The 12,921-nt window shown below is 45.1% G+C and overlaps 1 protein-coding gene across 1 annotated transcript in view; it reads right to left on the reverse strand.

Annotated features, from left to right (window-relative positions):
• The window catches only part of LOC307099190 (uncharacterized protein), a 36,491-nt gene extending 24,867 nt beyond the window's left edge, over window positions 1–11,624 (reverse strand). Inside the window, exon 1 of the mRNA XM_079770387.1 lies at window positions 11,496–11,624. Coding sequence (XP_079626513.1) covers window positions 11,496–11,525 — 30 coding nt within the window. The 5' untranslated portion in view covers window positions 11,526–11,624. The remainder of the gene's footprint in view (window positions 1–11,495) is intronic.
• Between the last annotated feature and the right edge of the window lie 1,297 nt (window positions 11,625–12,921).

Below are 12,921 nucleotides of genomic sequence, written 5' to 3' on the forward strand. Positions count from 1 at the left end.
GCAAAATACACCAGGGAAAAATGGATAGAACTGCAAGGAGAAACAGATGAGTCCACTATTATACTTAAGAATTAAACAATTCTGTTAATAATTACAACTACAACCAGAAAAGCCATAGTTGAGTTCTTTCAAAATATACATATTTTTTAAACTGATATTTTTAGACAGAGAGGAAGGAAAAGGGAAAGGGGATAGAGAGATAGAACCATTAATCAGCCAGCAACCCAGGCATGTGCCCTGACCGGGAATCAAACCAGCAACCTCTTCGTGACTGGGTCGATGCTCAACCATTGAGCCACAACTGGCCAGACTAGAAAAACCACAGTTGAATTGAACAGTGCATCAAACAACTGGATTTAACTGAAAAACTTAATACTTCATCGAACAACAGCTGAATACACATTCAAGTTCACATTGAAAATTCATGTGTTAAGAAATCATACAAAATATGCTCTCAGACCACAAAGGCATTCATCTAGAAACCAATACGAGAAAGACATTGAAAAACACTCTAATACTTGGAGTTTAAACACCACCAGGGTTTCTGCCTGACTATGTTCCCAGTTTGCAAATTCTAAGACCCTTGAATAAATCTCTATAATTGATTTCCCAAAAAAGGAGATTATCCAGTTAGAAGATAAAAAATAAAATCAAAAGGAATGGCTAACCGGTTTGGCTCAGTGGATAGAGTCAGCCTGTGGACTGAAAGGTCCCAGGCTCAATTCCAGTCAAGGGCATGTACCTTGGTTGCGGGCACATCCCCAGTAGGAGGTGATCGGTGTTTCTCTCTCATCGATGTTTCTAACACTCTATCCCTCTCCCTTCCTCTCTGTAAAAAATCAATAAAATACATATTTTTTTTAAAAAAAGGAATGAAGAAAGTTTTCATGATTAGGTGACACCAGAAAAAAATGCACATTATAAAAATCCCAGAAGATAGAAAAAAAAGAAAAGAAAAAATCCCAGAAGATAGAGTGATGGGTAAAAAACTTACCTAAATAAATAATGGCGGAAAAGTTCCCAAATGTTATGAGAGAGATGGACATCCAAGTACATAAAACTCAAAGATCCTCGAACAGATTGAACCTCAAAAAAAGACCCCACCAAGGTGTATTATAAGCAAATTATCCACAATCAAAGACAAAGAGAATTTTGAAAGTAGGAAGGGGAAAGTAACACGTCATATACAAGGGAACTCCCATTTTTACAGATTTCTAAGCAGAAAACTGAAGATATGAGAGGGTGGCATGATACACACAAAACGTTGAAAGTAGTGCCAACCAAGAACACTGTACACTGCATATGAAGTTACCACGATGTACACATTATCTTGCAGTTTTGTCAATTATGCCTCAATAAAGCTGGGGGGAGGGGCAGAAAAAAGGCAATAAAGCAAAGTGTTTGGATGGGCAAAAAAATAAAACAAATAATACTGTACACAGCAAAGCTGTCCCTCAGAAATGAGTAAAAGAGAAAGACTTTTGCAAACAAATCTAAGCTGAGGGAGCTCATCACCACAGACCTGCTTTATAAGAAATGCTACTGGGATCTTCAAAATGAAATGAAAAGATGCTAATTAGTAACATAAAAATATATAAAAGTACAAAATAAAATTAATTACTCTAATAAAACAAAAATTGGTTGTTTGAAACTATAAACCAAATTGACAAACCTTTAGCTAGACTAAGAAAAAAAGAGAACAGATTCAAGTTAATAATCTTACCTAATCTTTCCTAACAATAGACAAATATGTAAATTGACTGTAGCTCCACTACACCCACAGCCAATCAGAGTGAGTATGCAAATTAACCCAACAAAGATGGGCAAGGGCGAAGCCGGCAATCTGTGTGAACAACGAAGGAAACACCTTTTCTGACTGCTCATTGGCTAAGCTCCCTGTATGCCACTGATAATATTCTTAGTAACTTGGGTAATAAGAATCCAAAAAGGTGATCTAGGGTTTTTCCACCACACTCCTGGAGAACAAAATGAAGGTCCGCTGCTGGAGGGCTAAGAAATGTCATATCCTGCCCTAGCCCGTTTGGCTCAGTGAATAATGCCTCAGCCTGCCGACCGCAGGGTCTGGGTTAGATTCTCATCAAGGGCATGTACCTAGGTTGCAGGCTCCTCCCTGGCCGGGGCCCAGGTCAGGGCTTATGCAGGAGGCAACTAATCAAAGTGTTCCTCTCACTTTGATGTTTCTCTCTGTCTTTCCCTTTCTCTTCCACATTCTCTAAAAATCAATGGAAACATACCCTCAGGTGAGGATAAAAAAATGAAAGAGAGGGAGATCCAAGATGGCGGCGTAGATAAACATCTGGGCTGCTGCCGTCCACAATTTCCAAAACTACAACTAAAAGATAGAACGTCTATCACCCAGAACCACGGGAAAGATGGCTGAGTGGAACCTCTAAAACTAGACCGAAAGAGACGGGAGCAATCAGGGCACAAATGCTGAAAAACTGAGGTACAGGGGAGCGCACGCACGAAATGGGCTGGCGGCGGAGCCCAGCTGGAGGCGGGCATTGCTTTCTTCAATCCGAAGAGAGACAAGCCCCCAATCTCTCTGAAATCCAGTTTCTGGGGAGAGACTGGGCTGTCTGCCATCGGGTAGGAGAGTGAGGGTGGCTTGCTAGCAGAGCTGCGTGGAGGTAGAATTGTTGGCGGCGCCGGGCGCGAGACACGAGGACGCGGTTGGAGGCGGCTCACTGCCAGCCATCGCTGTTTGCCACGCCCTAGCCTAGTGATGCCCTGAGACTCCGCCCCACACAATCTACAAACACACCCAAGCTCCTAGCAGCGGCTTTTGCATATGAATGACCTTCTCTAGTGCAGTTTAAACTAGTAAACTTGCAACCCGGTACAGACAACTCCAAAGCCTCCAAGCTCCAAGCAGGGAGGAGAGGATGGCAGTTCTCGCTGTAGCTCCTGCAGGGTGGCCTCAGACAGCAGCTGAACTGCACCCCATTGGAGATCCAGAAGCCAGTATACCTAGTGGTCAGTGTGAGACACCAGATTTCAACTCCTCACATCCATAAGTGACACATTTGGGAGGCGGACTCATTGAGCACCAAAGCCCCACTGAAACAAGCCCTGTACCATAAGCGTGTCTCCAGCACAGCAGTGCTTCCATTATAGACACAGCGGGTCCTCACAGCCAATTGGCCTGGAGGTCAATTCCTCCCAGTGTACCAACAGCAATCAAGGCTTAACTACAACAAGACTTTGCACTCAGCCCACAAAGGGGTGTACCAAGAGCAACCACCTAGGGTGATTGGGGAAGCTGAGCTACTGGTCCCTATAGGTCACTGACCACACAAAGCCACTCCATCAACACAGGGAGGCAGCCAAAATGCGGAGACACCGAAGCATGTCATGAATAGGAGAGATGGAGGAAAGTAAACTACTGGACGACACAGTGTTCAGAACCATATTTATAAGGTTACTCAAGAATCTTCTAAAAACCGCTGATAAACTTGAAGAGACCTTCAATGACCTTAATGAGAATGCAAAAAAAAATGGAAAAAGACCAGTCAGAAATTAAGCATATACTGTCTGAAATAAATATACAGAAACTCAACTGTAGATCACCGTACCCCAAGAGTCAAACCAAAGAACTGGAATATGAGGAAGAAAAAAATACCCAACCAGAGAGGCGGAAAGAAAGAAGAATCCAAAAGTGTGAGGATAGCGTAAGGAGCCTCTGGGACAGCTTTAAGCGTACCAACATCCAAATTTTTGGGGTGCCAGAAGAAGAGAGAGAGCAAGATACTGAAAACCTATTTGAAGAAATAATGACAGAAAACTTCCCCCACCTGGTGAAAGAAATAGACTTACAAGTCCAAGAAGTGCACAGAACCCCAAACAAGAGGAATCCAAAGAGGACCACACCAAGACACATCATAATTAAAATGCCAAGGGCAAAAGACAAAGAGAGAATCTTGAAAGCAGCAAGAGATGCCGAGACCGGTTTGGCTCAGTGGATAGAGCGTCAGCCTGCGGACTCAAGGGTCCCAGGTTCGATTCCGGTCAAGGGCATGTGCCTTGGTTGCGGGCACATCCCCAGTAGGGGGTGTGCAAGAGGCAGCTGATTGATGTTTCTCTCTCATCGATGTTTCTAACTCTCTATCCCTCTCTCTTCCTCTCTGTAAAAAATCAATAAAATATATATTTAAAAAAAAAAAAAAAGAAAGAAAGCAGCAAGAGAAAAACAGTTACCTACCTACAAGGGAGTACCCATACGACTGTCAGCTGATTTCTCAACAGAAACTATGCAGGCCAGACGGGAGTGGCAAGAAATATTCAAAGTGGTGAACAGAAAGAACCTACAACCAAGATTACTTTACCCAGCAAAGCTATCATTCAGAATTGAAGGTCAGACGAAGAGCTTCATAGACAAGAAAAAGCTAAACCAGGATTACATGAAATGCTGAAGGGTATTCTTTAAGAAGAGGAAGAAGAAAAAAAAGGTAAAGGTAAAAATTATGAACAACAAAAAGACATCAAATACATACCTACCAACAAGTGAATCTAAACATCAAGTGAATAAAAAATCTGAAGCACAGAATGGACTGGTGAATATAATAGAATCAGGGACATAGAAAGGGAGGGGATGGACAATTCTCAGGGGGAAGGGGTTTGAGGGGTGCAGGAAGAGATTGGACAAAAATCTTACACCTACGGATGAAGACAGTGGCGGGGGGTAAGGGTATGGGGTGGGGTGGGGAATCAGGTGGAGGGGGGTTATGGGGGGAAAAAAAGAGGATTATTGTAATAATCTGAACAATAAAGATTTATTATTTTAAAAATAAATAAATAAAATATTTTAAAAATAAAATAAAATAAATAAAAATGAAAGAAATGTCATATCCTATGAAAGAGACATCTTGAAAATGCCTAAAGAAAGTTGTCATTTTCTCATGGTGAAGGGACTGGAGTCCGTGTTGATGAAAACACCTTGGTGGCTGCGGTGACTGGCAGTGGCTGCAGCAGCGGGGTGATGGGGCTGGTGCCTTTCCCTGATCAGCCTGGTCACCTCCCACAAAGGAAGGCAAGACTGCGACTTAGGGCCGCTCCCCACGGGTCAGTAGGACATCCCCTGAGGGCTCTCAGTATGTGAGAGCGGGCAGGCTGAGTTGAGGGACCCCCAGGCCTCACCACTGCTGTGTGCACAGCCATCTTGTGGTGGCCATCTTGTGATGATGTCACACACAAGAGTGTGATGCCACCTAGGCTTTTATTAGTATAGACTAGAGGTCTGGTGCACAAAATTCGTGCATGGGGGAGAGGGGTGTCCCTCAGCCCAGCCTGCACCCTCTCCAATCTGGGACCCCTCGAGGGATGTTTGACTGCCCGTTTATAGGGATTGGGCCATGGGGGTGTGGCCAGCCTGGGTGAGGGGCTGATGGCTGTTTGCAGTCTGTTCAACACCCCCAGCAGGGACCCTCACCCCATGGGGGTGTGGCCAGCCTGGGTGAGGGGCTGAGGGCTGTTTTCAGGCTGGCCACACCCCCTTCAGGGTGGGGGTCCAGGTGGGGTGCTTGGCCAGCCTGGGTGAGAAGCTGAGGGCTGTTTTCAGGTTGGCCACACCCCCTTCACGGTGGGGGTCCCCACTGGGATACCTGGCCAGCCTGGGTGAGGGGCTGATGGCTGTTTGCAGGCTGGCCACACCTCCCGGCGACGCAAACTCCCAGCCCCTCCTTTTTTTTTTTTAAGTGCCTCCTAGAGTGGAGGCCAGGGCCAGCTGGAAGCAGGTATCTGGGATTTATTTATCTTCTATAATTGAAACTTTGTAGCCTTAAGCGGAGGCCAGGGCCGGCCAGGGCGGGCGGGAAGCTTGGCTTCCTCCATCACCGGGGGCAACCCAAGCCTCCTGCTCGCTCCAGCTCCGTGGCTGCTGCCATCTTTGTTGGGTTAATTTGCATACTCACTCCTGATTGGCTGGTGGGTGTAGCAGAGTGATGGTCAATTTGCATGTTTCTCTTTTTTAGTGTAGATCAGTGGTCGGCAAACTCATTAGTCAACAGAGCCAAATATCAACAGTACAACAATTGCAATTTCTTTTGAGAGCCAAATTTTTAAAACTTAAACTTCTTCTAACGCCACTTCTTCAAAATAGACTCATCCAGGCCGTGGTATTTTGTGGAAGAGCCACACTCAAGGGGCCAAAGAGCCGCATGTGGCTCGCGAGCCGCAGTTTGCCGACCACGGATGTAGATGAACCATTGGTTTGGAGTTTTCCTGTTCACTATGGGCTACTTAATGACAATGGGTGCTATGACCAGGATAACTTAGGCAAGAGATGTGTTCTATGATGGTTAAGTAAGACATGCCCATTTGTCCCCTATTTTGCGTTTAGTAACCCCACTAACATTATCAGTGGCACCTTGTTTACATTTAGTGTGATCCCAATGTAACTAATTTGAGACCGAGTATTGATTGCATGAGGATTTGTATATTACAGCAGGTGGCAAAATTATTCAAAACCTATGCTGTAGAGGCCCCCAAACTAAATAGTGCTTCCTGATCTTTTTTGTTGTGTGATTCTTTCAGTATATTTTAGATTTTCAATTGGATCAATTTATGGATCTCTGTTTCAGTATTTTTTTTTTCTTGTTCCCTGCCTCTTGTCCTTGCCTGTTTTGTTTTGCTTTGTTTTGGTCTCTAAATATATTTCAGGGAATGTGTCCTCTCTACCCTGGTCTTTTTTTTTCCTTCAGAGGGCCTCAATACACTACCATTAGGTTAGGAGCCTCCCTATGACAATTAGTTATTTTATAGAGTTTAAGGACCCTGAACTTATTTGAAATAATGACTTGATTGTGCCACAAGGGTGCCCTGGGTGTTGTCCCCTTAATCCCAAAGGTCAGGATCTTCATGCAGTAGAAGGGGGGGGGGGGGGAGGCAGCAACAGGGGTACTTAAGGGTCCTGGAGAGCCCTCTGGTATCGGATGTGGACACAGCCAGCCACCTACTGGCTTCCTTTGGCCCCTCTTCTTTCTCTGTTGAATAACAACTATTCTTTCACAAGTGACAACTAGATAGGGCCATCTGCACAGGTGTGTTTACCCTCTTTTACCCCCATCGCCGGGGTATGTTGGTGCCAACCTAGCCTCTGTCACAGCTTCACTCTGACACAGATAAATCCCAGCAGAGACATTGAGCCAGGACCACTGTAAGGAGGGCCCCAATCCCATACTCCTGCTCCCAAATGCCTAGAAATTCTCAAAACTGCACATTCTGGTTGGCAGCTCACCAAACTGAGGCTTGGTAGTCTCAGCAACGCCACACAGGGCAGCACAGCTCACAGCAGAGCAGCTGAGCAAGTCAAAGCAAGAGGAGACAGACCAAAGTGGTGGTCATGTGGGGACATGCTGCTGACATAGCCAACTGTTATGGTCACCTGCAGAGGCATGGTTCCCATGTTGAGATTAATGCTGGTGTGCACCCCGCCCCCCCCCCCAAACACACACATTCATACACACCTGGAGAGGGCAGGATACAGCTGTCTCACATAATAGAGGTCTTTGAGAGGGCAGGGCAGGCTACTCAAGAAGCTGTGAAAAAGCTTCAAAGAGCAAGGAAAAGAGCCTAGCCTGGGATTTTATTGTGGCTGGAAGTGTTAAAGAAAAAAAAGATTCAATGGCACTTCTCAATGATGGTAAGGCACATTGTATTCAAAACCATTTCAATAGGTACTGAGACAATGTGGTAGGATTTCTTAGTTGGTGAGAAATAAGATTGGGCTCAATTCTGAGAACAGCATAGGCAAGTGGGAATTCATGGCCTGACGGGCAGGTAGGAGATCAGTGGATGGAAAATTACTAAGAAATTGATGTTAGAGGATTCCTGCTAAACTGACCCAACAGGATTCTTACTACAGACAGGCCAGGGGGATCAGATATCACCTGATGATGGAGGAGGAACTTGATCAGACATGGAGGGTGGTCAGATAGGAGGGTGGGGGATTCTGGATCACCTGACTTAGCAGGGTTCCTATTAAACTGGATTTTACAAGAAGTGCAAAGATAGGCCTAGGAGAAAGTTCAAGAGCCTGACTAAAGTTGCTCAAGCAAAGAATCCTTGTCAGGGGCGGGGCCAGGGCAAGAATTTTGCACACAGACTGGGGCTTGTGTGGTTGGAATCTGAAGCCAGTGCCTGGGGTGGACAACAAGAGGGAGGGGGGAGGCCTAACCGCTCAGCAAATAGCAAACAATGTGGAGTCTGACTGCTCATTATAAGGACAAACATGGGTAAGAAAAATATGCATTTGCAATGAGTTGTTTATATATAAAGAAACACTAACAGGAAGTTCAAGAAACGATCAAAACTGTGTATTTGAGGGTGGCTGCAGTAACATTGCTACAGGAGAGGATATGTGAGCAGAGGGTCTTCTTAAGTTAGATTTTTCTATCTTACACATTTAAGATAAACTCAGAAATTTATATACACCATGTTTTACCATCTAGTAGTCCTTCTTTAATTTTAACTTTTGTACATAGGAAAGTACTATCAGGATTTGATCCCTTTAAACATAAACAATTACAAAAGTATATACCATACAAAATTAAAAAATTCTTGCCAAAATAAAAGGACAAGTTGCATCCTAGTTTGTCCCTTCTCTATATCTCACACAGGTGTTATTTTAGGAATAAGTAGCATATTATAATGCATTAGGGATTTCAGTTATACTCAAAGGGTAGTAGGAATTTTAAAGATTTATATAAGCTTTGATTACTTTTCCTTACATCAACTGAAATAATGACTTGTTTGTGCCACATCAATTACTTTAGCCTTTTAAATTTCAACTAGAGGCCCGATGCATGAAATTCGTGCAAGAATAGGCCTTCCTTCCCCTGGCTGCTGGCACCAGCTTCCCTCTGGCACCAGGGACCTGGGCTTCCCTCGCAGCCCCAGCTTCGTCTGGAATGTCATCCGAGTCTAATTAGCATATTATGCTTTTATTATTATAGGTGTTCTTTAGGGACATGAATACCCACAAACAAACATGAATGTAAAAATCAAAAATGGATCTGTGAAGTTAAATACATTTCTCTCATATCAACAGGTTCTCTTGCTTAAAGGGAACAAAAATTCTATTTATTTCCACTATTTACTTGCCTTACCAACATCATCTCTCTCAATCAACTTACATGTTTAATCCCAAGAAACCAAAAATCATTATTTCCCATATAGAGAATAAATTTGCCAAGTGCTCAGGGAAACCAGAGTCAAAGGCTGCACTATTCAGTCGATAAAGGACCAAAAGAAACAAGTATTGGAATTAGCTCAGAGGAGCAGCCTGCTTCCCACAGGACAGAAGGAGAGCCACTTTCAGAAGGTTCCACATCCTAGACTCTCCAGGTTGAGACACAGCCCCTGGGGTGGGCCAGTCCCTGGGGAAGGAGGGAGGGACGCCTGAGCAGCCTCAGGAGTGAAGTCTGGGAGCTCCAACACCCTCCTCACCCCGGGGAATAACGGAAACGCTCCCTCTCTCAGGCTTTAGCTCTCAGTGAGGAAGTGCTCAGCTGGATTCAGTGTCGGGTTCTAATCCAAATCAACTCCCAAATTCACAATCCCTAACCCAGGACACACACTCCTGACTTTCACAGACTTCCTCAATGTGCACAAATGACACTCTGAGTGCACCCACACTGGGGATGCAAAACTCCAACCTACATGCCTAGAAACAGGCGCAGGGGAAACATAACTCAAACCTCAGAAGGGGCTTCACCCCCTCGCCCAGGTGCACCTGCATCACCTGCTCTGCAGGGCTGTAGCTTCTCAGTGTAAAGGCTCCTTCCACGGTGGGTGTGAGCAGGTAGGACACCTGCAGGGAGAGGCTCCCCAGAAAAAAACAAACTGAGCCTTCAAGTACTTCCCTTGGCAGGCTCAAGGAGACCTTAGTTTGGGTCACTAACCACAGGGAGGTGCTCTGGACTACCCTATATACGTTAAATGACACCACGCCAGTTGGAACAATCTGGCAAAAACACTAAAACACAGTCTTCAAGAAAAAAAGGGATGACAACTGTAAGGCTGATGATGGAAGGAGACTTGACTTGGGGTGGCAAATACACAATACAATAAACAGATAATGTATTGTAGAACTATGTATCTAAAACCTGTATAATTTTATTAACTAATATCACCTCAATAAATTCAATTAAAAACGAGAAAATTGTAAGGCACTTTGCTGACTGAACAAGAAACCTCCTAAGTATGTATTGCATTGCCAAAAAAAAAAAAAAAAAAATGTTCCTTGCCTAGGAAATACTCCGGGAGTTCCAGCAAAAGGATTTTATACATTGTAGTTCCGGTATATTTCTCTCATGTAAAATACCCACAAACAAACAAAAAAAAAAAACTCCATTAAAACAGCCATCCATTGGACAAATAAAAATTACAATATGGGTCTACATACAACAGAATGCAGAATCTCAGAGGGAAGGTAGGGAAGATAGGGAAGGTGGGGAGGGTGGGAATTGTATGTATATATGCATAATCCATGGACACAGACAATAGGGCGGTGAGGGCCTAGGGCCGGGGCGGGCTGGAGGGAAATAATGGGGGGGGGGGAAGAGGTGGACCTATGTAATACTTTCAACAATAAAGATTTATTAAAAAATAAAAAATAGCCCTAACCGGTTTGGCTCAGTGGATAGAGCATCAGCCTTCGGACTGAAGGGTTCCAGGTTCGATCCCATCAAAGGCACATCCCCAGTGGGGGGTGTGCAGGAGGCAGCTGATCGATGTTTCTCTCTCATCAATATTTCTAACTCTCTATCCCTCTCCCTTCCTCTCTGTAAAAATGAATAAATAAATAAATAAATAATCAATAAAATATATTTTAAAAAATAAAAAATATTCACATTGCTCAACTATAAATAAATAAATAAATAAATAAATAAATAAATAAATAAATAAATAAATAAAATATGGGTCTGTTTGAAATGTACCCCGAAGGACAAATAGTTATGTTTCTTGAATCACAAAGGGGAACTGGCATTTGGGAATACACGGAGGGAACTGGAGATTGGGGTGGAAGAGGGTGCAGGGTTGTGGATTGGAGACCCCGCTCCGTACCCATTGGGAAAACTCAGGAGAAAGCGGGTCCCCCGGGGAAGGAAGGAAGGAAGGACTTGGAAGCCCACGGACCACACCTCCTCCCACGCAGGACACCACGGAGTCACGACTGTCCCCTGACGACCCTCCCTGTGGTCACCACCCCACCCGGGAGACACAGGGCCGCGGGCACAGAGAGGCTCAGGGGCCCCAGTCGCCGCTGGCAGTGACCGGGCCGGTAGCCCGGCCTCGGCTGCCAGCCCGGCCCCCACCCAGGAGCCGGAGGAGACCGGGGGCCGCCCCGCCCCGGCGCGGGGAGCGGGGACTCATCTGCAGACTCCGAACCTGACCACCGGAGGCCGGGTCCTGCCACAGCCGGTTCCAACCAGCCCCTCGTCCCAGTTCGGGGACACCCAGTCCCACACACTCACCATTTCCCAGCTTCTAGGGTCCCCCGGCATCGCCCCTCCGGCTACCGCAGGCGGCTCAGGTCACGGTGGGGCTGGCGCTGACGCAGACACACCTGGACCGTTAACGACATTAACCGCGCAAGAGACACGTGACCCAGGGGCGTCCACACGGTTGGCTGGGTGTTTCCCCGCCCACCTGCCCTTCTGCGCATCTGATTGGACAGTTCGCAAAGACCCGCCTCCCTCATTTCCTAGTGACAACTAGGGGAACCAGCTTTGGCCTGGGGGTGAGAACTGGCCTTCGGGGATGGTTTGTTTCTCTTTTTTTAAGTTTTTATTCATTTTAGGGAAAGGAAGGGGGCGGGACCTGGGGAGAGGGGCGACGGAGCGGAGGGGAGAGAAAGAGACAGACAGACTGACGTGTGAGAGAGAGAGAGACATGGGAAACCGAGGCCAGGGATAGAACCTGCAGCCCAGGTTGGTGCCCTTGACCAGGAATCGAACCCGCGACCTCTCCGTTCCTGGCCAACACTCTAACCAATGAGCCACACCAGTCAGGGCAACAAGAGAGGTCTGAACAGCATGTGTTCACTTACAAGCACCCGCTCAGACCCCTGTTTTTAAAGGGTAAGCTGTAGTTTCCATCTGTGGTTGGGAAATCCACGTGGAGGACTGGTTTGAGTTATGCAAAGATTTTTGACTACCTGGACACACATTGATCAAGGGACAATCCATATTCCCATAACACACTTAAACTTGGTAAATACAGTTATTTACAATTTTCATAACAACTCTTTAAAAGTTTTCTAGACAGTATGTATAAATTACTCGAGTCTTATCAGATTATTTACTTTTTTTTTTCTTTCAGTGGGAGTTTTCACATGTAAAGATGTGGCCAAACTAAAATCTTTCTCACACTATTTACATTTACTAGGTTTTATTCAGTGAGTCTTCTTATGCCTTTGAAAAGAGGAGGGATCAATATAGGCTTTCCCACATTCTTCACATGTATACGGTTTCTCTCTGGTGTGCACTCTCAAATGTAACTGAAGGATTTTGTTACAAGTGAAGGCTTTTTTTACATTCCTTGCATTTAAATGGCCTAGATCCATTATGCTCTATCATGTATTTGTAAAGAATTATAATCTCTGTAGGTTTTATCACATTGTTTATATGCATAGGGTTTCTCTCCAGCGAGAGTTCTTTCGTGTCTTTGATACCAACTAAGGCGAGCGAATGCTTTTCCACATTCCTTACACTGATAAGGAGTATTTCCAGTGAGCATGTTCATGTGCACTCAGAGGGAGCTGCGGTAACTGTAGGCTTCACCACAATGTTTACATTCATAGGATTTCCATCTGGTGTGCGTCTCTTCGTGTATTTGTAAGGTACTGTCTTGTTTGAGGGCTCTTCCACATTCCTTACATTTACAGGGTTTTTCTACTGT

This window comes from Cnephaeus nilssonii, assembly GCF_951640355.1.
Source record: "Cnephaeus nilssonii genome assembly, chromosome: 5".
Taxonomy (NCBI): domain Eukaryota; kingdom Metazoa; phylum Chordata; class Mammalia; order Chiroptera; family Vespertilionidae; genus Cnephaeus; species Cnephaeus nilssonii.